The sequence below is a fragment of the Nannobrachium achirus genome (assembly GCF_963921795.1).
Source record: "Nannobrachium achirus genome assembly, chromosome: 24".
Lineage (NCBI taxonomy): Eukaryota > Metazoa > Chordata > Actinopteri > Myctophiformes > Myctophidae > Nannobrachium > Nannobrachium achirus.
The window spans coordinates 4,715,094-4,740,966 of record NC_137831.1 but is presented as its reverse complement, the minus strand read 5'-3'; the positions used below and the strand labels follow the sequence as shown (position 1 = coordinate 4,740,966).

Genomic DNA, 25,873 nt, shown 5'->3' with positions numbered 1-25,873 from the left:
GCTCAGTCTTGTACTAAATCAGGATTTGACAAGCGATCGCCGTGGCGGTGTGCGACACGTGACGAGCGCTTGTCATAGGCAGTAAAAAGAGTTAATAGATTCTGACAGCCTACCTGAGCAGGCTGTTGATGGAGGAGGTTCCGCGGTCGATGCTCCGCAGCACGTCCCCGGTCTTGCGTCCAAGGTGCCAGCGCAGCGACAGGGAGTGCAGGTGTCCGAACAGACGCAGCTGCACCACCCGGTTGGTGTACTGCTGCACCCGGATCCACAGGAAGGAGCGCAGGTTGCTGACGAAACCCGACGCACCTGGACACACAACGGGGTCATCGCCATGCCATTTTTGTCAACATAACATTTAAAAATGAATACAATATTATTACCAGTAAGACTCCCTAAATCAGGAGATAAGCGACCGTCAGGTCGCATACACAAACTTTAGAAGGCAATATTCAGGAGGGAATATGGGAAATGGGACAGATCCATGTTGATGAAGGCAAAATCTGTAGGAGCAGTGTCCAAAAATGTGTCTTGCAAGAATCAGCCTCATGGTGGCGCTAGAAGAGGTCCATGTGAGAAATGAGGGGTGGAGGTTGTGTGCAAAGTTTGGCATGGATAGGGGCAACAATGGCGGAGATATGAGTGGGGGAAAAGTGTGACGTGACGGACAGACTGACGGACGGATAGACTGACAGAGGGACAGCCGGTGGAGGTTTTGATAGTAACTGCGACCTGACGGTCGCAACCAGAAAACACAAGCTAGACCCCCTGTCTCCCCTGTCCCTTCCTTGCACTACTATGCTTGAGCAGCTGCACCTACTGTACATAAAAAGTCACTGTGAACTTTTGAGGTCTGTAACTCTGAGAGTGTACGAATGCAACCAAATGGACTCCATATTTTGCACAAAGTTCCTGCAAAATAAAACATTTGAGAACCACTAGCAGTAGTTGGAATCCTGATGTGCCAGAGTGTCACAGTAATTACGTGTCCTACATATTCTGAAGACAGCCTGGAGGCTTGACATTCAGACAGTAATAATCGGGTCTTATGATCACAATAAGAACATTATACTGGTGTGTGTAAAACAGAAAACCTAAAATGTTCCACGGACAAGGCCAAGTCCTTAACACTGACACATTTGTCTGTACGGACATATTGATGACCACTGACACATTTGTCTGTACGGACATATTGATGACCACTGACACATTTGTCTGTACGGACATATTGATGACCACTGACACATTTGTCTGTACGGACATATTGATGACCACTGACACATTTGTCTGTACGGACATATTGATGACCACTGACACAGCAGAGAGTCAGAATGATTTGGGAGGCGCTATCCTCGCGATAATGTGACAGGCGTTCAACAACGTATAATATTTTATTGCGACCGTCAGGTCGCATTTACTATCAAAACCTCGACCAGCTGTCCGTCAGTCAGTCAGTCAGTCAGTCAGTCAGTCACACGTCACACTTTTGCCCTGCTCATATCTCTGCAACCGTTCACACGGCCCTCTTCTAGCGCTACCATGAGGCCGATTCATTTTTGGACACTGCTCCTACAATTTTTGCCCTAAAATCACGCTGCGACCTGACGGTCGCTTATCTCCCGATTAGGGAGTCTTACTGGTTTTACTACATTGTTTACCAGTGGTGTAAAGTAGCTAAGTACATTTACTTAAAGGGGTAGTTCACCCCCAAAATGACTTTTTTTCTATTGATTACTCATGCCATGAAGACTTGAGTAACATCATATTTTTTGTTTTTTTGTCGCATTCCTAAGACAAAAAATGTATTACAATAAATGTACCCCTATTGATTCCGGATGGGGACACAAATACATTCGGGTCCCCATCTGGAATCAATGGGGGTACATTTACTATAATCAAATTTTTATCTTAGGAATGCGATTAATACCCAAAAAATATTATTGAACTCAAGTCTCCATGGTGTGAGTAATCAATAGAAAAAATGTAATTTGGGGGGTGAACTACTCCTTTAAGTACTGTACTTAAGTACAACTTTGAGGTACCTGTACTTTACTTGAGTATTTCCAATACTTTTACTTCGACTACACTACATCTTAGATCCTAATGTTGTACTTTTACTCCATTACATTTATTAGAAAACTTTAGTTACTAGTTACTACAGATATAAATTATAATATAAAGAAAACATACATTAACAACTTAAGCCTTATTTTATCCCTTGGCTATTTGAAAATAACAGATCTACAAGCTCACAACGCGGCGCATCTATTTTCAAACATTTTATACTTTTACTTTTGGTACTTTAAGTAGAATTAAGTACATTTTGATTTTTTTTTATTCGAATACTTTCATACTTTTACTCAAGTACCGTTGAGACTTTTTGTAAAATAAGTAATGCAGATGTTAAAGAAATCATTTAACTCTTGAGAGCGTAAAATGAAACCAAATGGACCCATAAGAGTTAAAGATACTGTAGGACAGACTCATAAACCCCCAGCATCCCTATTCTGGGTGGGAACATTCACCAACAAATAGCAGATCTACAAGCTCGCAATGCATCACAACGCGACGCATTGTGAACATGTAGATCTGCTATTTTTGCTGAAGAGACTTGGTGGGTGTACTGTAGGCTGAAGAAGAACGCACCAAGTACAGCGCAACTCAGGTGCGTTTTACCAAGTATAAGTGGTCAAACCGAAAGTGACATTGATTCAATTCCAAATATTATCAAAGTACTCTGTGGGACCCTGGGACTTGCTTCGAGGCACCCTAGGGTGCCCTGTATAAGCTGTACCTGCCCCGCCCCCCTGGAGGAACTTGAAGAGGACGTAGATGCACACGGTGGTGGCCAGAGTGTTCCAGCTGCTCCCGTCCGTCAGCTCGTTCACTGAGAGAGAGAGAGAGAGAGAGAGAGAGAGAGAGAGAGAGAGAGAGAGAAACAGAGAGAGACAGAGAGTGAGGTGAATGGATGACAACACTCTATATTATAAGAAAGAGAGAATCCGAATCAGCTTTATTGTCACATGGTAGTGGATGGGCACAGAGAAAACATCTCTCAGATCACCACAGGGATGCTGACAGAACCATCGCTAAAAAACCCAGGACAAAAACCCACTCGTCCAAGACCCTTCGCCCTCCTGGCCCCCAAACTGTGGAATAAACTCCTTGTCGCACTTAGAACTACAGACTCACTCCCTAGCTTCCATTAGAACTACAGACTCATGCTTGCTTATTGTAAATCTCTCTGGATTAAGCGTGTCAGCTAAATGCCTAAATTGTAAATTATAGTAGCTGGGCACAGAGAAACCATCTCTTACCTATGTTCTTGTAGTAGATGGGCACAGAGAATCTCTTGCCTATGTTCTTGTAGTAAATGGGCAAATAGAAACCATCTCTTACCTATGTTCTTGTAGTAAATGGGCAAATAGAAACCATCTCTTACCTATGTTCTTGTAGTAAATGGGCAAATAGAAACCATCTCTTACCTATGTTCTTGTAGTAAATGGGCAAATAGAAACCATCTCTTACCTATATTCTTGTAGTAGATGGGCACAGAGAATCTCTTACCTATGTTCTTGTAGTAAATGGGCAAATAGAAACCATCTCTTACTTATGTTCTTGTAGTAGATGGGCACAGAGAAACCATCTCTTACCTATGTTCTTGTAGTAGATGGGCAGAGAGAAAGCATCTCTTACCTATATTCTTGTAGTAGATGGGCAAATAGAAACCATCTCTTACCTATGTTCTTGTAGTAGATGGGCACAGAGAATCTCTTACCTATGTTCTTGTAGTAGATGGGCACAGAGAATCTCTTACCTATGTTCTTGTAGTAGATGGGCACAAAGACGTTGATGGCCCTCTCGGCTCCCAGCAGACACAGACAGAGGAGGACCAGCAGCTGCAGGAAGACGTTTCCTCTGGGCCACATGTAGGGAACCAGCAGACGCACCTTCTGACTGAAACCCTGCCAGGTGGACTGGTTCTGTTCTGATGCTCCCAGCAGGGCCTGGTAGATATATATATATATATATATATATATATATATATATAAAATACATGTTATAGACTGGTTCTGTTCTGCTGCTCCCAGCAGAGCCTGGTAGAGATACATACAGTATATAGAGGTTGCTGTCGTGCAGAAACCTGTTATCTCCATATAACTGTTGGTGTTTTCCCCCCGTTACATCACAGCATCACACAAACGCATCACAAGTAGCAGATCCACAAGCTCGAAACGCGATCTGCTACTTTTGCATTTTAATCGTGAAAAATAACAGTTTTGGTCATATGAGGTTTCCACCCGACAGAGACGATTTAAAATACATAGGACTTTCAATGGATATGTTATGCTTTTTTTGGAACTCTAAAATTTGGAGAAAGCTGCTATAAAGTCTGACTGACAAACTGTTAAACGATGAGATGATGTATGGACAAAGGAAAGTTTAATGCATGGGGAATATTCCCTTTGTATTCTGATAAGATGTAAGAAATAAATATGTTGAGTTTAACCCATAGCCAGCCAACTTGAAATATGAATGTGCGCTAATAACGCCAGGGAATAGCTATATTTTATCAACATGATAGGGTATAATTTCATTGTTTTCAAAGCCATGATGATATACCACCACAAAAAGACCACTAGAGTGCGTCATCGTAACACTAAAACCTTCAGAAGAAGCCATGTATAAACCATGAGTAAAGGATGGGAAAGTGACGTCACTCCATTGACTCACAATGGGAGATCCGCGGGCCGCCATCTGTGCTCAATCCTGTTCAATTTGTGCTTGATCGTCTAAAACCACCATCGGTCTGGGCAGCGGAACGTATACAGACGCCACACAGAAAGTTTCCGAATCAAAATCCGACCTAGTGAAGCTGCGTAAGGGTCGGATGGTTTGCATTGAGCCTAACGGCTAGCAGAAGCTAATGTAAACAGGAAGGCCTGGTTAAGCGGTGACGTTATAATCGTATCCTTTTTTTTTTTCACGGTCTCGTGTTATTACCAGCTGAAGGTAAGGAAACCATTTAGCTCCGTCTATTAACCCAAATAAAAGCTTAAACAATGCTTTTATATAAAAGTCGATTAAAGTCGATCGGCAGGGACGTCCATAATGACATAGTCGACCTGAAAGTCGACTGGCGCCGATGTTGTTAAGCTGAACTTGTATCACTGTCTATTGTCTCATACCCTGGACTTTTAGGATAACTGAACAGAACAACGCATCACTATACTAGGAGTGCGTGTGTGCGTGTGTGTGCACGTGCGTGTGCCGATTACCTGTCCATCATGCTCGACATCTCGCTCGTCCTCATTGATGAGCAGCATGTACGGTCTCCGCGGCAACCCTGGAGCTTTCAGACCCATGAAGAACAGGATGCCGGTGCCAAGGTACCGCATCAACCACAGAGAAAATTGGACCTGAAGACAGAGACATTAACAACAGCATTCAATAATTCTAGGCCTAAATGGGTTAACAACATCAACCACAGAGTAAACTGCACCTGAAGACAGAGAGACATTTATATCATCAACCACAGAGCAACCACAGTGGGCGGCAGTGGCTCAGGAGGTAGAGTGGCCGCTTGGCAACCGGAAGGTTCCCAGTTCGATCCTGGGTTCCCCCAGAGTTGCGGTCGAAGTGTCCTTGAGCAAGACACTGAACTCCTAATTGCTCCCGGTGAGCAGGTTGGTGCCTTGCATGGTTTCCTCCGCCATCGGTGTGTGAGTGAGTGAATGGGTGAATGTAATGCACAATATCTGTAAAGGCACTATATAAATGCACCATTTACCACAGAGAAAAGTGGACAGACACATTTACAGTTTAGGCCACAGTTTCTCATGGCCCCCATGTGTCTTTGGGTACTCAGAAAAGCACTATATATACAGTATATATAAATATTATTATATTATTATGATTGAGATTATGATTATTATTATTATGCTGCTGTTCTCAGCGGTCCTGCTCATCCCACAGAAACATGGACCTTAAAAACGGGGAACAGTTAAAAAAGGGTAACAAGCAGGCTTTCCAGTGCTATAGAAGAAGTTAACACTTTATGCGTGTGTATATCTCTGTCGGTTGGAAACCTCACTCACATGTCCAAAACTGTTACTTTTCAGGATTCATATTCAGAAACATCAAGAGTAGCAGATCTACAAGCTCAGAATGTGTCGCTTGTAGATCTGCTACTTTTGATGCTTTTGTGTGACGCTGTGGTATATTATGATCAAGTGGGGCATTCATTTATGAAAGAAAAAGGTCAAATCTGGAGATTACAGCCAACAGGAAGCAACGATATATAAATGAATTTGTCTACTAGATTTGGACATTGTTAATCATTTACTGTTTATCAATCGACAGGAGTCTAAGTTTAAAACAGAGTGTAATCAGGTTCTGATCAAGTAGATTAAAGAAGGCATTTTAAATGTCAGGAGGCCGATTATGTTTTCTTTTTTTTTTATGTCATGAACCAATAAGAAGCAAAGGTCACGGTCGGTTTGGAGCCAAGGCAGAGTGGGAGGAGCAACAACCCATCGTCTACTCTATCTGATTGGTTGAATGAAATGCATGGGGGAAAGTGAAACGGTTTGACGGGCCAGTGACTCAGCAAATCCACTGTTTCTGATTGGTTGAAGGAAACGCATTGGGGAAGTGAAACGGTTTGACAGGGCAGTGACTCAGCAAATATAGGCACATGCTTTTGTCTTGTCATTACTCCCATGTCACATGGCAGCACGCATACACACACACATACAGTACGCACGCACGCACGCACACAGCTTTAACAAATAATCACCCTTCCGTCCGTCCGGTTGTAAACACTGACTGCACATTCTACAGTAGCACTCATAAAGTACAGATGCTGTAGAATTGAGACTAAATAAGTTGAAAACACACAAAAACTACACAGCCTTATCAGTGGATGGCATTAAATCTAATAACTTAAGAACTTGCTAATTTTGCTATTCTGTTTGACAGCAATAAAAGTATATATGTACTTTTGCAATATTGGAACATCGTTTATTATGAGAACACGTCTAAACTTACCCGGCCATCGGCAACCAGTAGCACGCAGGTATTGGACTTGGGCGCTACACTATAAGCCCCTTTTCACTACGAGGCCGAACCAGAAATTTCCAGAACCTGAACCTATTTTTTAGGTTCTGGTTTTGTTTCCATAGCGCACGGCCCGGTTTCAGACCAGGCCGGTTTTTGTTAGGATCTTGCTCTTGACATAGAACTAAACATGAGTTCTGGGAACCTATGGGCGGGGCCAGCAGCGCTGCTGCTCTTTTATGGGGGACCTTCCTGGTTAGGTCTGGTTATAATGGAAACGTAAGCAGAACTTGGTCCCAGAACTTCACAGGTTCTTGAAAGTTCTTGGTTATGGAAAGTTCTGGTTCGGCCCTTTAGTGGAGAAGGGGCCAAGCCCCATTTCCACTGTAGAGCCAACCCAGAACTAGAACCAAAACCTTCCAGAACCAAGAACTTTCAAGAACCTGTGAAGTTCTGGGACCAAGTTCCACTTAGTTTCCATATAAACAGAACTAACTGGGAAGGTCCCAAAAAAAGAGCAGCAGCGCTGCTGGCCCCGCCCATAGGTTCCCAGAACTAAAGTTTAGTTCTACCTCAGGAGCAGGACCTAAAAAAGGTTCCAGGAACCTCGTTTGGAACCGGGCCGCACGCAATGGAAACAAAACCAGAACCAAAAAAATAGGTTCAGGTTCCTGAAAGTTCTGGTTCCATCTTCCAGTGGAGAAGGGGCTTATGTCTAAGGCAGGGGTGGGCAACTTTGATGATGGAGAGGGCCACTAATCTTTTTTTTTTTTTTTAAGATTTGTTTTTGGGCTATTTTTTATGCCTTTATTGCAAAAATAGCAGATCTACAAGCTCAAAACGCGTCGCAGGGCGACGCATTTTGAGCTTGTAGATCTGCTATTTTTGCTATTTTTGAAATGGAATCCCGAAAAGTAACTTTTTCTTCTTCTTTTGTTTTAAAATTTCAAATGCATCAATATGTTCTTATGTTAACTTTATGGACTTAAATACAAATACATTGGATATAATAAAAATGCAATAACATTTTAATACTAGTCATTAAGCTACTAATATAGACGCAGGTCATTTTTCCATGTTTGGAATTGTAACAGCTGAAATCAATAATACATCAGTACTCCGATATTAACCTGAGGGCCGCATTAAGTGAAGGTGGGGCCCGTGGGTCCGCATGTGGCCCCCGGGCCGCCAGTTGCCCATGTATGGTCTACGGTGGACCCTGTCTCTCTCACCTGCTGCTGGGGGTCCTCCAGCGCCCACCACCAGTGAGGGCTGAACCAGGAGACGAAGGCCAGGTTCTCGGCGCAGAAGGCCAGGGCCCAGTAGAGCAGCAGCAAGGCGCTGTGTCCTCGTGTCCGGTCGCTCACCAGCACCCTGGTCCTCTCCACGCGCAGCAGGGCCGCGGCCCACAGCCAGCCCAGGGCAGAGAAGCATCCGTACAGCAGCACGTAGCCGGGGAGCTCCCCTCCACTGAGAGGCATGGAGCACAGAGGAAGACAATGAAATGGCATCATGGCTGAACCCTTCTGTTAGCAGCAGCACCGCCAACACTACAATACACTAGGCCGGGCATTCACGAATAGTGATTTTTAGTATTCAAATTATTCGACCTCAAAGTATTCGAATAGTCGAATATTCGACAGGACTGGCCAAACTGTCAAATATTAAGTAAGCAAGAGGCGAACATTGTGAAAATAGCCGATCTACATGCTCACAACGCCTTGCGTTGTGAGCATGTAGATTGGCTATTTTCACAATATTTATCTGTGGAACCGAGTCACATTAAATGTAATACCTACAATTCCAAGTGCTTGTCAGGGTGGGGGTCCCCAGTTCAAATATGTCTATTTTGGGGGTCACGCAAGGTTTGAGAACCCCTGATACGGTATCGGTACTCGCGGTATCGGTACTCGCGCCGATACAACCCTATTTTGCTGTACTCGTACTCGCCCGATACTTCTGACGGCAGCGGCCGATACCGAACAGGGGCGTCACAAGGGGGAGAAAAGTGGGACTGGGTTACTGGGGCTCAAGGTGAAAGCCAGGGCCTTAATTATTTTATACTTTTGCTATTGAAAAATAGCAGATATGCAAGCTCACAGTGCCGCACTGCAAGCTTGCAGATCTGCTATTTTTTAAATACCCCATGAAGAACATTCATGGGGGGCCAGCAGTGAATCCTTGTACCCAGGGCCCAGAATTTGGTGCGACACCCTTGGTGCACGCTGAACGGAGTGAACGCTGGCATTCAGCGGCAGCAGGCTGTCTGTCTGTCTTTCTGCAGCTTCAACATGAGGGCCTACATTGAGTGATTTAGCAGCATCATTCATCATTCATTAATCTTAAAACTTGCTACGATGCAAAGTTTGTCTGAGTGCTTTGCCTTTGATGGAGAAATCAAATCCAAAAAAGGCGACTGGATGTGAATCACTCACTCATTACCTCGGCAGCTCGGCTCGAGCCTGTTGCATCAGTGTGATCCGCTCATCTGAAGAATAATCCATTTTGAGGTGAGATTTTGAGAACATGGAGAAAGTAGTCTCAGTCATAAGTTGGCTGCGAATGCCATAAATAATGGTTTAAAGTAGGCCTAACAGTGATGAGAGATGAGCGAGATGAGAGAGGTCGCTTAACGAGAGGAGTCCTGTCAGTCCAGCTGCGCTGCGGTGAGCTTAATTGGTGACCTAGTTTTAGACTACGTCTTTCACTGGTGATGTAATCAATTATTTTGGAGCAGATTCCAATAGTATAAACATTATTAAAAGGCTTTCATATACTCTTGATATCTTTTTCAAATGAGGTTTAGCCTAATAGATTGAAATGTGCTAGATTTTGGCTATTTTCTGCTTGTTAATGTCAATAAATAAATTCATCAATTAATTTTCGGTTATCCCAATAGGTTTCAAAATTGTCGTGTACATGTCAGTGAAATTAGTCGCTAGGAACATCCCTAATTTTAAGATTTGTGAGGATGACAACACATTGTTTTGTATTATTAATTGTACTCGTATCGGTACTCGGTATCGGCGAGTACTCACAATGAAGTACTTGTACTCGTACTCGGTCAGCAAAAAAGTGGTATCGGGACATCCCTAGAGCATTAACAAATTCATCCACCAGGGTCATTGACAACTCATTCTTATGACTTCCTATCTAGCCACGCTTTATAAACTATATATTCTTTAAAGTTTCGGTGAACAACGTCGAATAGTGACTTTGATATTTGAATATTTGGTGAATGCCCTATCCGCAAGCAACAAGTTTTATTTTTCATTGCAACTCAAAAGGCCTTAGAAGACACAGAGAGAAACAAAAAACTGCCATGGCTCACTGGAGTGGATTTTTCAGTAAAAAACCTTTTAATACTCCTTTGAAGGACCATAGAGCAACGAAGTTTGACGTACTTTACCCATCCTACCTGGTTTCTGTCCCCCCCCCCTCCCATTCTGATTTTTTCATATAGCGTCATATAAGAACTGTGTTCCAAACATAAACAAATGAAATGACCTCAGTGATTTGACTCATATGGATATGAAGAATCAACTGATGGTGAGAAAACACTAATGTTACTGTTGCCGAATTAGTTACATTTTCACCAGAAACAGACTGTATCAAATATTAGTGACTGACCATCATAAACCATACAGAGCCACCTCCCCGACAATATCGCCGACCACAATGCTTATATGAGACGATTTTAAGATGACTCAATGTTATTCTCCATAGAGAAATTACTTCTGAGGGAAGGGCGAGTAACGTCATGACTTTGTTGTTCTATAAAGACTCTCAATCAATCAATCAATCAATCAAAATAATAATAATAATATTTGAGGGAAGTTATTAGTTTATCTTTAATTACATTACTATTACATCCAAGAAGGCAAAACTGCAGCACTTTAACCCAAAATAAGACGGATGCTTTAGCTTTAATTTGACCGTCTCATGCAAATTCAATACCACTACGTTTAATTTGCCAGAAAATACTGTCAGCTGTTAAGATCAACAAGATAAGGCACCAATCAAATGACAGAAGTTATCAAGCATCATTAATTGCGTCATTTTATCAACTGGCCCGTTTTTTGTAAAGTGACCCCCCAGGTTCAGCTATTTGAGTATGCCTGTTAATGGGGTCAGATATAGCCTACAGCAGGGGTCTTCAACGTTTTCAGGCCAAGGACCCCTTAGTTGAGAGAGGGATGAAGCAGGGACCCCCACAACCTGTTCATAGATTCAATATTTTCATCGTTTGACAGCATAATCATCAGTGTATTTTGGATTCGTGACAATTTGTGTTTTCAGATATTTAACCACTTGAACCATCAACACTTAACGGTTCATGTTTTGTTTTTCCCCTACAAACCAAACATCTTTGACGAAAATAGACGATCTACAAGCTCACAACGCCTCGCTGCGAGGCGTTGTGAGCTTGTAGATCGTCTATTTTCGGCAAAAGTTCTCAGAATATGGACGCTAGGGTTCAAGTGGTTAATATAAAAAAGGAGAAAAAAAGTTTCTATCACACAAAGATTTGGAGGACCCCCAGTAGCAACTCTGAGGACGCCCTAGGTAGTCCCGGAGCCCCTGTTGAAGACCCCTGGCCTACAGTAAATGATAGTTAATGATATTTACCTACTCCTCCCGCGAGGGAAATTCAGATATCGCAGCCCAACCCAGCTGCTTTTTTCAGCTTAACCCAGCTGAACACAGTGCAGCCCACAAGGAGCACGAGGGGGAGGGGAGCAGTGATAGCTGGAGCGGGGAATCGTACCTGCGACCTCTGGGGTCTCCGGAGTCCTAGGTATGGACACTAACCACTCAGCCATCACTGCTCTAAAAGCTCACCTTGTGGCGCGCCACAGCATGCCTCCCAGGAACTGCAGCATGAGCACGGCGGAGACGGCCTGCTGCAGGCCGTAGAGACGGGAGCGCGGGACGAACTTGGGCTCCATGGCGGTGCCGTAGCGCTGGTAGAACACGCAGTGCAGCGTGCCCAGCAGGAAGGCCAGGCTCAGCAGCACCGAGGGCACCAGCGTGAAGTAGAAGCAGGGCGCCATGCCGCGGTCCACCCAGGTCCGCCACACAGAGGAGTTGGCCTCACAGTAGCTACGGAGCAACGCCATGATGGATGCTGGGCAGGGAGGACGGACAGAGAGAACTGAGGAAGACATACATACAGTACATGTAGGCCTATTGGGCTAACTGTGAGAAACAACAGCATGTTAACTTTAGTGGCCTAACTGTGAGGAAAGCATATTTATTATAGCAGACTAACGGCCGGACTACTCCAAGCCGTTTCGCGCGCGTCAGTGCGTATGTGGGGCGCGCGCGCGTATGCGCGTTTTGGATAGATCCAATATATATCAATTCAGCCGGCTACACCAGGCGTACGGATAGCGCGAACCACGGATACGCATTCCCCAAAAATAGGATCGGTTCTATTTTTTAAGCAGGCGTATGCGTTTTGTACACAGACTATCTGGTCTTCCTCACATATACTCCCTCCTTGGTGTAGCCTGGAGCGTTTACGCATACGCGAGCGTCTTCACGGACAGTACGCGCATATGCACACATTTCTTGGTGTAGTCCGGCCGTAAAGGGCCATTCCCACTGATAACTTAATTATTAATAACTTATATAATTATTACTATAACTAAGTACAGCTCGGTGTGACCATACCCTTAACCCTAAGTGTTTCTAAGGACATGTGTCCATCAAAGCATTTTTCATGCTCAAAACGCAATGGTTTCTTCTAAATGGTGGACAAATCCCCTTATGGTTGTGTAGAGCCAATAAGGATCCCTGTCTCTGGAACCACGCTGATGTGAAGTCAGATCCCGTCAGACAACTATTCCATGTATCCAACAGTTACCCACAATCAAACTGGGAACCCGGGCTCCCCCAGAGTTAGTGTCTAAGAGTCCTTGAGCAAGACTCTGAACCCCTAACTGCTCCTGATGAGCAGGTTGGTGCTGCGCATGGTTTCCTCCGTCCATCCTACTATGAATGTGTGTGTGAATGGGTGAATGTAATGCACAATCTATGTAAAGCAGTAAAAGCACCTTAGATAAATGCACAATATAAATGCACCATTTAGCATTTTATAATAGAGAAAATCACTGAACATGAGCAGAGTGCTTATTGCTTAACCAATAGAGTAACAGAGAAGCTTGCGATATTTTACACACAAATACTATAGCAGTGGTTCTCAACCTTTTCAGGCTGCAACAAATGTAGGAGTTATTTTCTTTCTTTTAAGATTTAAAAAAGGTCTTAAATGTCTTGAAATTGTCACTTCACACTGTCATCTGGGGTCCCCCTCCTCCCCGCAAAAATAAACCATGCGGGGCCAGACCCACAGGTTGAGAACCACTGCTATGCAGCAGCATGTGCTTTTGACTGAGTGCATCACATCACAACACAACAGTGAAATGGGAGCTCGTCATAACAGAAATGACGCTAACGTTTCCTTCTCCTGAGCAGCCTCTTGGCTACTAGCAGACAGCGACAGCAGACAGCGAGAGCAGCTGTCTTGTTGTGCTGTGCTGTCTGGGGTTCAGTGACTTCAGTGATATGTTTGGTACTTAGGTCATAGTTCATGGCCGCACCTAATTTAGCTGTGGAGTTTGTTATTATATTATTTCCGACTAGCTGAATGGCTGTGTGTGTGTGTGTGTGTGTGTGTGTGTGTGTGTCCGTGTGTGCGTGCGTGCGTGCGTGCGTGCGTGCGTGCGTGCGTGCGTGCGTGCGTGCGTGCGTGTGTGCGTACAGCTAATCTCGGACACTGCCGGACCTATTGGTGTGAAACTTTGCGGCCCAAGCAGGCCATGGAAGAACCTCCGTGCCAAGGCGGCTCATGGGGCTGAGCTTTCACTTAGCAGTTGCACCGTCTTGTGTCGACTGACTGGCACAGCCCTGGGTAGACAACCCAGCCTGGCGGAGATCTGCATGTTTCTAGCTTGGCAATATGAGCATGAGCAGGGAATGTTAACAGTTATGGTAGCAGCATGGAATGCCACATCTCAAGACATTAATGCCAGTCTGGATCTGGACTCAGCTCATTGCGGGCAGCTCATTGGCTCATTTAATCATGACACGACCAATGAGAAATAGCGCTTTCAGTGTTGCTAAGATACTACGGTCTCTGCCCTTCTGCACCCCCTCCCTTCATTGAAACCACAACAAAAATACAAGTTGAATGTGTAAAGAAAAAAAAGACTGGAAGTATAGAACTCCCCATCTCTCTCTCTCTCCATTTCAGCCTACTGTCTATCAATAATAAAAGAATGGGACAGCAGTGGCTCAGGGGTAGAGTGGCCGGTAGAGCGCCCGGATGTTCAATCCCAGGCGCCCCCAGAGTTAGTGTGGAAGAGTCCTTGAGCAAGACTCTGAACCCCTGGTTGCTCCTGGTGAGCAGGTTGGTGCCTTGCATGGTTTCCTCTGACATGGGTGTATGAATGTGTAATGCACAATGTAAAGTGCTTTGGATAAAAGTGTGCTATATAAATGCAATTACCATTAAAGGCATACCCCCCCCCCCCCCACACACACACACCTAATGGTTGTTGTTACTTATAGGATTGTAGACAGTATGACTAAACTAGTATTGGTATTGGTAACCAGAAGAGTCGAAATATACAATACGTGCTATGAAGGTAACAGGACAGGCGGCCGGGCACCAAAGAAGGTGGTATACTGTTAAATTGGCTTTTGTTTCCAAAATATGAAAAGGATAAATCCAGTCATTGTGGGGCATAAACAAGAGAGTTGAATGATAAACTGAAGTCTGATAATGATGTACTGTGCATGTTCACATCATGTTTACTTATTACTATAATAATTACTCCTTATTTTACATTTTTGGACAAAATAGACGATTGTACATCCATGTGCCCAGATGCCCCTATAGTGCCCACCTGTCATGTATACAATTTGTACATGCTTGTAGATCATTTAATTTCAACAATTTCTATAAAAACCTGTGGATGTCATCATAGCATAGCATTATACACAATATGTTGAAGGGTACATTTTGAAGGTTCAAATCTTATAAGTTATAATGTATACTAGCCTACTTAACATTATGTCATACTGTATCATATCACATTTTGCAAATAGCTGCCAATGTCTAACTGCAAAATACACATACACAATACATGATCTGGTGCATGGCTGAAGCATTGCATTTCATGTTCTTGTGATTATGGTCTGAACAGAACATGTTACAACCATGTTAACTGCTAATGCAGGTGTAACTACAGTATAAAGACTCAGATAGATATAGATAATTCCTTTATTATCCCAAGGGGGATAATACTCTGTTTAATAACCTGGATACCCTGTTGTATAGTGTAATATGTAGTATATGTTCCATTGAAAAATAATAGCAGTCTGTATCTTTGTAGCTTTCAGTGCACAAGAAGTACTTTAAGATATTTACTATAGTGAGTAAATGTACTTTACAGTACACCACTGGTCACAATGCGACATAGCTCTGTTAACTCAATGCTGTACCCCCTCCAACTGTATATGTTCCCCATTTTCAACTGTTTTTATTGTATTTGTGATACTTGCTTTGGCAATGTAAACGTATGTTTTCTCATGCCAATAAAGCTCCTTTGAATTGAATTGAAATTGGTAGCCTGTCGCTGCCAGTGTGAACGCAGCATAACACAATTATAACCAGGCATTTATTTACACGTTACTGTTACTGTACTCATTAATAAGTCTTATATGGTTGGACTACAGTGTTTAGTACAGCTAGTGTGAACAGTGTGCACTCACCTTGTGAAGAACAGAAGGCTGCAGCTGGTTGACTTGACACACACTACTAGTTAGTTAACTAACTAGTAAACTAACTGGTTGGTTACCTATGTGTTTATTGCAGAGACAAAGTCATTCTCATGCACGCTCACGGTCACTGTCCATAACCTTATATTGTATTCTCCTCAGTCCTACACAGTCCTTATCCAACAACGTTTACACAACATGCACTGTAACAGCAGGCCAGGGCTGGGAGGGGCGTCCTATCGTCTGGAGGGACGCTCGCGCCCTGATTGGCTTCTTGGCTTCTTGCTGGTCGGTTGTCCCGGCAACCTGGCTGGCTGCTCGGCACTCCGGCGCCCCCTCCTGACCTGCCCGTGAAATGCCATGTTGAAAAGTGCAGTTTTTTATTGATTGATTAATTGATTGATACTGACTCTATAGCAGTGGTTCTAAAGCTGGGGGTCGGGACTCCCAGGGAGGTCCCCACATGATTTTTGAAGGGGTCCCAGTTGACAGTGAAGTGACAATTTAATAAGCATTTTTAGTTTTTAATACTTAAAAAGATAAAAAGGATGAAAAAAAATAATGAATAAAAAAATGCAATTACCCCATCAAAAGTAATCAACAAACTATACTATAAAAACCGGTCAAACATATTGGCCAAACTGTCAAATAGAGGCAAATATTGTGAAAATAGCTGTTACAAGCTCACAACTCATCAAATATGAGTAGTTTGGGGGTTCCCCAGTTCAAATGTGATTACTGACCCTTCTTTGTATATAGGCTACCTAAGCCTACTGTTTTTTGTTTATTTTTCTCTTTTTTTTCCTGACTTCCCTGATCTACTGCACTGTCATTCAATGTTATATGAGATACTTCAATGGTTTCCTGTGTAAATAAGCGTAGTCTTTTCTAGGATCTCCTTTTAGTAGACCTTGTACCAGTGAACTGTACCGTCATAAACTGTACCTTTTCCCTATTTATGTGGTTCTCAAAGTGATCCAGGGGTCCTTGAAGGGGGTTCCAGGGGGTCCCCAGCTAAAACTGTTAATATAGTAGCACAACCAGCTTAACCACTTTAACCATGGCTGTTTTATACCTTTTATGTATTTTAAAAATATTGAAAAATCGTATAAAAATTGCGAGGAAAACAATCTTTCTCTCTTGGGGGTTCCTGCCTCAAGGACTTTTCAGATAAGGCTCTGCGGTTTGCATGCATATATTAATCTGGGGGTCCTTGACATTAATCTGGGGGTCCTTGACATTAATCTGGGGGTCCTTGACATTAATCTGGGGGTCCTTGACATGAACATGTTTGGAGTGAGTCGGACTAATAGATCAAAAGCTACAACACACCGTCTTCACTTACAAAGGTTTTAGTTTTATTGCAATGTTTCGGTCACGTGGACCTTCATCAGCATGTAGACACAGATCAGTGGGTCCATTTGGTTCCATTTGTACACTCTCAGAGTTACAGACCTGTAAGGGTCCATTTGGTTCCATTTGTACACTCTCAGAGTTACAGACCTGTAAGGGTCCATTTGGTTCCATTTGTACACTCTCAGAGTTACAGAGCTGTAAGGGTCCATTTGGTTCCATTTGTACACTGACCGAGTTACAGACCTGTAAGGGTACATTTGGTTCCATTTATACACTCTCAGAGTTACAGACCTGTAAGGGTCCATTTGGTTCCATTTGTACACTGGGGGGGCTTTTATGCCTTTATTGATAGGACAGTAGACAAGAAACAGGGAGAGAGAGAGAGATAGGACTGACACACAGGTAAGGTTGCAGGAAGGAGATTCAAACCCGTGACAAACTGAGCCTAATTATTAAAAAAACTACAGATTACAGAAAAACCACTGAATGTTTAAAGGTCAGGTTTTGTTGGTGTAATTGAGGTCAGGAAACATGAACAAAAAGTCATGAAGTAAAAAGAAATGTAAATGTGATGTCATAAGACCTTTGATGGACAGTGTTGATGTATTACATAGAGCAGGTACTGTTGGGTATTGTTCAGGGACTAGAACTGGATCCTCAGGTTGGGTGATGCCAAACTCCTGGACGTCCCAGGACAAAGAAACCAACCTGGGGGTGACACTGCCTTCTTTGTGTCACACCCTCTGACTCTCAGCACAAATCAAAGAGCCACGTTTAAAACCACACTGAACCCCCACCTTTTCAGACTTGCATTACCTACTTATTCCCAATCCCTCCTTTTTTACCTTTTACCTTACAAATAATGACAAATCAGTTCATACACAGTTCACAAAGGATTTGTCCAATATTGTCAACAAAAGCTTAAACAACCACTTGACATGCTGCCTCAAAACAATGACACTGATCAAGTGTGTGAAATCCAGGTACATTTATTTAAGCTTCATACATGTTTCACAGATATACATCAAGTTACCATGTAGATGTCTTGTAGTTCATTTCTGCACATATTACTACACATCACTAAACATCTCGTCCACCATGACTCTCCTCTCCTTTGTCTTCCTTCACATGTTCTCTGTTCTAGACTGCCTGTGCCTGTTGGTTTGTTGTGACAAATTTCCAGTAAGTCCAGGTTCTCTTCCTCCTCTAACTCTTCCCTCAGTGTTGTCACCTTGTTCTTCTCTTCCTCCAACATTCTTTGTTTCTCCTCTAAGTCTTCCCTCAGTGTCACCTCTCTGTCCTTCTCCTCCAGTTGACTCCTTAACTTCTGCACCTCTGAGGTCAGGAGACATTTCATTAGATTTCTCTCTGCTTCCACTTTGGCCCTTCTTTCGAAGCTCTCTCTCATCTCCTCCATTTCCTGTCTGTGTCTCTCCTCCATCTCTGTCTTTTCTCTAAAACTATGCAACTTTCTCTCCATCTCCTCCTTTCTCTCAGACTCCCCCCTCAGATGTATTGCCAACTCTCTTTTCTTTTCTTCATCACTCTCCACTTTCACCTTCCTTTCCAGTTCACCTATTTGGTGGTTCAGTTTCTTGATGTCTACCTCATGCTCTTGGATGGATACCTCCATCTTCCTCAGAGAGCCCTTAAGCTCCCCCTCAAGTCTCTCCCTCATCTCCTGCTCTTCCTCCATGTGTCTCATGTCCTCCCTGTCCATCTGAACCTTTATCTCTCTGACCTTAGATTCTGCTTCCTGGTAGGCCTTAGTGCTGTAGAATCTCCATGTGTTTCCTTCCACCATAATCTCTATCATCTCCAGCAGCTGTGAAACCTGAGCATCACTGCTGTCCTTAATGTTGAGGATGTGGCTTCTGTTCCCACATTTCTCTACAAGCTGCTGATGTGCCTGACTTTGTGCTCGCTCAACATTCTGCTCTTTCACGCTGTCGAAGTGGATGGAGATGACGATGCTGTGTCCCCAGCTGGTCTCTCCAAACATCTCCTGCATAATCTCCATCTCCTTTCTCACCTCTTCTTCAGAGGGCTCCGCTGGTAGGACCAGGAGGAAGGCATGGGGACCAGGGGCAGACAGACTCAGACAGTTCCCAACATCCTGCCATGTGTCCTCCAGAGAGCGCCCAGAGAAGTCTGGAGTGTCCACCAGCACAAGCTGTCTCCCATAGACCTTTTGCACTCTCCTTCTACCCTTCAGGTCAGAGGAGCTGGCCTCAGCACCAAACGCATCCGTGCCTAGGATGATGTTTCCTGCAGAGCTTTTCCCAACTCCATTCCTCCCCAGTAACACCAGTCTCAGCTCTGAAAACACAATGGAGAAAATACTTAAGTACTCAACTGCAAAGTATTAGGTGAAGTCAGTCACATAATCTCATTCAGCTAGGATAAAACTGTGGTTAATCATTAAAATATATTTTGACTATGTTGGCAGTTGCAAAGGCACCCAAGAAACAAATGTCCTAATGTGTGCGCGTGTGAGTAAGTGCGTGAGTGTGACTGTGCTTGTGTGTTTGTGTGAGAGAGATATATTATTACCTGAAATGAACTTCAGCTGTGCACCAAGTGCAGGGTCCAGCTCATGAAGTATGCTAATCATATCTAAACTTGCATCATTTCCCTTTTTCCGCACCATGTCAATAATTGTACGTGCTTTGTCTCTCCTAACATTTACAGCACTGACTGACTCCATTTCTCCATCATTGATAACCTTCTTTTCCAGAAGTTTGTCCAGTAGAGAATCCAGGGTGGGCTTTGAGATACTCTGAATGAACTGTACCCTCGCAGAAAACAGCTCATCTTCTGCTTTGTTGTTTGTCTTAGTTGTGGACGCACCTTGAAGACAAGACGGGAGATTCATTGTATTATTAGTGGTATCATTAATTAATAGTGACCATACATGTAATTTAAGGCCCTCTTACATCTAACAACTTTGAAAAGATTTCTCAATCGTAATAAAATCGAGGCTAGTCGCGGCGCGCTCCCGTGACTCAGTTGTTACTCAATCGTTAAATGTGAGGTAGTGGTCCGACTCGATTTTTACCCCAACTTGAGAGCCAGATTCTGTTAACTTACGAGAATATCAAACTGGTTTAATATTTTCACAAATCGGGGGTGAGTCTGAATGAATACAATGACGTAGCCTAGCCTACAACCAAAACAGAACAATCCAAAAGCCAAGCCATTCATTCCCCAAAAGACGCTGCCTGAGCTGCCAGCCTGGTCGTTGTTGGTGCAGCTACTACGACAGCCCTTTATTAGTTATTTCTCCGCGTTTCCATTATTCCAAACATTCAACGTTGATAATAGTTGATAGGATCGATCTGCGCCGGCTGAGAGGAGAAAACTAGAGAGGAGAGGCACAGAGGGCTGAGGGAGGAAGGCGGAGCTCGGTGTGTGTGTGTGTGTGTGTGTGTGTGTGTGTGTGTGTGTGTGTGTGTGTGTGTGTGTGTGTGTGTGTGTGTGTGCACTGTGCAGTGATAGAAAAAGTAATCAAGTAAAAGTATCAAAACTGTGATGCGACGCGCTGTGACTGAGCTTGTAGATCGGCTATTTTCATTTATGGTTAGCCTAATGCTTTATAATAATGTTATAATTTATTTAGGAACACAAGGCTATATAATAGGCATATTTCAGCAAATAAAAGGGAATCTTGAACCAGTCTTTACAAAATCTTTATAGGCATACACATCTAACAACTGAAATCTTTGAAAAATCATCCTACAGTCTTTGGGGAGTCTTTTTCAAATCTTATAGTGTGAGGGGTAGTCTTTAAGAAATCTTTCCCAAATCTGTCCACAATCTTACCAAAGTTGTTAGATGTAAGGCTAGCTTTAGATAGCATTTTTATGTGTTCTGATTTTATACGTTTTTTTACTGAATAGGTGCTTGTTCTAACAAAGTTTTTTCGTAGTTTTTAAGCCCAGAGGGAACCGTCATATGAAACATATGAAACAAACACAGCCAACCACTGTTCCTGAGCTTAACTTTGTTAGTTAGCCAAACTATTGCCCACAAAGCACATTTAAAATAGCTTTAGCAACAAAACGACTGCCACATTAGAACCGCAGCACTGCAGAATTAAAGGACAACTTCGTTTTTTACAACAAGGGTTCATATTTTAGATTGTAATTAAAGAATATAAAAGATGAGTGTTAAATTGATTTAATTTGCTTCTTTCTATTGTTTTAGAGATTCTTATTTCAGTGGTTGGGGGCATGCGTACAAGTGGCTAAATATGTCATTTTATACAGAATAAGCCACTTCCCAAGATACAACGCAACCTTTCATGGTTGGATGTGACTTATGGGGGCTAGAAGTGTTACTGTAAAAAGCAACAAAGAAACTGCTGGCTTATTGTGTCTAAAATTACATATTTAGCCACTTGTACGCATGCCCCCATGCGTACGCATGCCCCATATTTTAGCACGGTAAACACGATAAAACAATAGAACGAAGCAAATGAAAACATTTTAACACTCATTTTTTTCTTTTTTCTAATTATAATCTAAAATATGAACCCTTGTTGTAAAAAAACAAAGTTGTCCTAAACCGTTTAATCCCGAATTCTTCCCAGACATAAGAATATTCAAATATTGTGTCATTAGTAACCCTTTGCAATAATCAATCATATTTTTTTGAGATTTTCATGAAAAAGTAGGTGAAAAGGTGTGTTTTATGTTCGGTCACAATTGTGACCGGTGGGATAATGTGTTCTATCAACCTTTTAAAGTGTATATAGTAAATATAGTTATCCTAGAAAGTTAAAATCTTACACCAAAGGCCATAACTACCTACCTACCACCATACTGCATCCCTCATTAAACTACCTACCAGTAAGACGCCTAAGGGTGAAAAGCGACCTCGCCCTAAAGGGCGAGGTCGCACCATATCTTGGGCATCTGGCCAGTGATATATATCGGACCAGTTACCCATATATAGAGACCCCTGGTACCCATAGATATTCACAGATATGGGTAATATTCATGACATCTGGGATCTCCACATAACTGGTATAAAAGGGATTTGGTTCCCCTGGCATCACAGGGATCTCCATATATCCATATATGGGCATAAAAGGGATTTGGTTCCCCTGACATCACAGTGATGTCAGAGCGTGAGAGTGAGCATGATGTCAGAGCGGCAAACCCATAGACCATAAAAAAGCGTGACGGACGGACAGACATGGACATGATGTGCCGTTTCTCATAATAAACTGTGGTTTCAACCATCCACCATCTAACTATCTACATACCATGATAGTGCATCCTTCATTTAAAGACCTACAGTATCTAGCACCATACTGGGTCCCTTATCTAACTACCTACCTACCACCATACTGCAGCCCTCATACAACTACCTACCTACCTACCACCATACAGCATCCCTTCATCTAACCACCTACATACTGTACACACCATTCACCATATTGCATCCCTCATCTAACTATACCACACCATACCGCATCACTCATCTAACTACCCTCTTACCACCATATTGCATCCATCATCTAACTACCTACCTACCTACCACCATAATGAATCCCTCATCTACCTACTGTATACATACCTACCTACCACAAAACTGCATCCATCATCTAACTACATACCTACCACCTTACAGCATCTATCACCTACCTACCTACCTACCTACCTACCTACCTACCTACCTACCTAACATACTGCATCCATCATCTAATTACCTACCTACCACCTTACTGCATCCATCATCTAACTATGTACCTCCATACTGCATCCCTAATCTAACTATCTACCTACCAACCAACACAGCAGTATGGTCTACCTACCTACCTACTACCATCATCTCTCATCTAACTATCTACAGTACCTTCCCACCAACATATTGCATCCCTCATCTACTACCTACCTACCTACCACCATACCGTGTCCTTCATCTACTAACTACCAACCACCATACCGCATCCATCATCTAACTACCTACAGTACTTACCATCCACCATACTGGATCCCTCATCTTATTACTTACCTACCACCATCTGTGTGGCTGGTTCTACAGACAGGGATCTCCATATATGGGCACAAAAGGGATTGTATATATGATGTCAGATGTCATAGACGTCATAGGACTTTCACATAACAAATAACTGAGTATAAGCATGTTGGGGTCTCACATGGATCTCCATATATGGGTACCAGGGGTCTACATTATGGGTAACTGGTCCAATATACGTACATAACTGGTCAGATGGCCAAGACATGGCGTGACCTCACCTTTCACGGCAAGGTCGATTGTCGTCCTTAGGCGTTTTACTAGTAAGTCATCGTTCCACTCATCTACTTGCATAAATTCTGCACGTGCATTCAACAGCCTGGCTTGCCCCTAATAACCTGTTTGCCCCTAATAGTCCATGTCTGACACATCACTATAACAATCACTGAGGACAGCACTGAGGAGAGCAGTGATGGCTGAGTGGTTAGTGTCCATACCTAGGACTCCGGAGACCCTAGAGGTCGCAGGTACGATTCCCCACTCAAGCTATCACTGCTCCCCCCCTCGCGCTCCTTGTGGGCTGCACTGGGTTCAGCTGGGTTAAGCTGAAAAAAAAAACAGCTGGGTTGGGCTGTGATACCTGAATTTCCCTCGCGGGAGGAGTAGGTAACTATCATATCATTATCATTATCTATCTTTCTCACTTTGAGACACTGCAATGTTGCATGCCTTGTCTGGGAGCTATTTTTCATCCAACATACCAGTAAGACTCAATAATTGGGAGATAAGCGACCGTCAAGTGGCTCGGGGGGGCGAGTTACGGCCTTTTTAGTGGGCTGCAGTGGCGGGGGTCTGCCACAAGGTGGCGCTATACACACGGCTGTCTCAGCACCGCCGAGGCGAACGCGTGGGTACCGGCCCCAGCTCTCCCGTTTGCTCCTAGCCTGAGTTACGGCATTTTATGTGCGCTGCCGGCATTTTATGTGCGCTGCAGTGGCAGGGGTCCTCCACTAGGGGGCGCGACGACTTTTGCATCCGTTCTGGAGCACCAGAAGTCGGTGGTCCCCGGGGATTCCCCAGTTAAAGTAAAAGAAAACAGCAGAAAGAGAATAATTTGCTATGTGTATTAGTATGTGTATAGCTACAGTAGTTGCTAATGTATTATCCCACCGGTCACTATTGTTGCCGTTGATATGTTTGTTCATTTTATGACCACACTGAACACATTTGAGTAATTGCAAAGGCATACACCAATACGAGACATCTTAAAGAAGACGTGTACCAAAAATCATGGTCCTATCTTTATGTTAAGATACTTTACTAACATTTTCTTTTGGGGCTTTGATGCTTCCATCGTCTCCTCTTGGTGCAGACAGGAAGTAAACAGCTCTGGTCATGTGACAATTTATAGTTAACATGTGACACTGCACATATTTGATTAGGACCCTTTAACCTTTTCAATAATTGCTGGAAATGCATGAATGAATCATTCAATAACATTTTATAGCCTCATAAATGAAGAAAATAATTACGGTCACTATTGTGACCGGTGGGATTAAACGGGTTTTAAGCTGGCATCAGCAACATTAGCAACGACAAACATGTATGTACCTTGATGAAGCAGTAATTAGAACTCAGCAGCGTTTACCAGAATCAAACAATCCCAAAGTTTTTGCATACAACCTGGCCTTGATCACATCATAGCAGCGGCTAAGAACACGATTTAAGCAACAGTAGCAGCAGAAACAACCAGTAACACCCAGAGGCCAGCTAGGCACAGGAAACAGTCTCACACCAGACATGGATGGCAAGCAAGCGCAAGCAACAAATCAAACAAGGCAGGAGGAAGACATACTGAGCAGGCTTTAAGATTGGCAATGATCAGCTGACTGCCACGTCAGCTGGCAGTCAACAGTCAGCTGATGCCCCCTCGAGTATATCTGCCTGAACTAACTTCGCAGGCTATGTATCATTTCTATGCATTTGATGTATTGATGTTGATGTATTGATGTATTACCTTGCTTTTTGTAAATTGCTCTGGATTAAGAGCGCCTGCTAAATGCCTAAATTGTAAATTGGAATTGTGTGATAAAATGTGTACTCACTATCTGGAAGTCTTTCCATACTGTATCCCCTCCTCGGTGGACGAGTGGAGTCAGTGTTCTCTCCATCTACTGCAACACAACATAAATAGTGGATGTTAGTCTGCAGAAAGATTTTTATGTTTTCCCCTTTCTTCGGTTGATTTGTTGTATTTGAGTAATGTCAAATTTAAATAGTGTGTATTTTCGTTTAATTATGTTATATATTTTGGGGTTTTATTGATGATTTCCTTTTGTTAGGCTATGTTTCTAAGTTTTGTATTGGCTATAGAGCATAGCAGTTTTACTGGTGCCAAAAACAAATCTCCCATTCATTTTCCCCCATATACAAAAATATTATATATATATATATATATATATACATATATATATATATATATATATATATATATATATATATATATATACATATATACATATATACATATATACATATATATACATACATACATACATACATACATACATACATACACATTATATATATATATATATATATATATATATATATATATATATATATATATATATATATATATATATATATATATATATATTTCCCAGTTATTTGATATACTACATTTCAT

General features: G+C 42.8%; 1 protein-coding gene across 1 annotated transcript in view; it reads right to left on the bottom strand.

Annotated features, from left to right (window-relative positions):
* Positions 1-16,021, bottom strand: part of LOC308280571 (ATP-binding cassette sub-family B member 6-like) — a 42,365-nt gene extending 26,344 nt beyond the window's left edge. The window contains exons 1-7 of the mRNA XM_080720896.1: positions 15,838-16,021; positions 11,899-12,184; positions 8,289-8,526; positions 5,277-5,417; positions 3,815-4,004; positions 2,792-2,884; positions 114-306 (exon numbers count right to left, since the gene is read on the bottom strand). Coding sequence (XP_080577022.1) covers positions 114-306; positions 2,792-2,884; positions 3,815-4,004; positions 5,277-5,417; positions 8,289-8,526; positions 11,899-12,176 — 1,133 coding nt within the window. The 5' untranslated portion in view covers positions 12,177-12,184; positions 15,838-16,021. The remainder of the gene's footprint in view (positions 1-113; positions 307-2,791; positions 2,885-3,814; positions 4,005-5,276; positions 5,418-8,288; positions 8,527-11,898; positions 12,185-15,837) is intronic.
* Between the last annotated feature and the right edge of the window lie 9,852 nt (positions 16,022-25,873).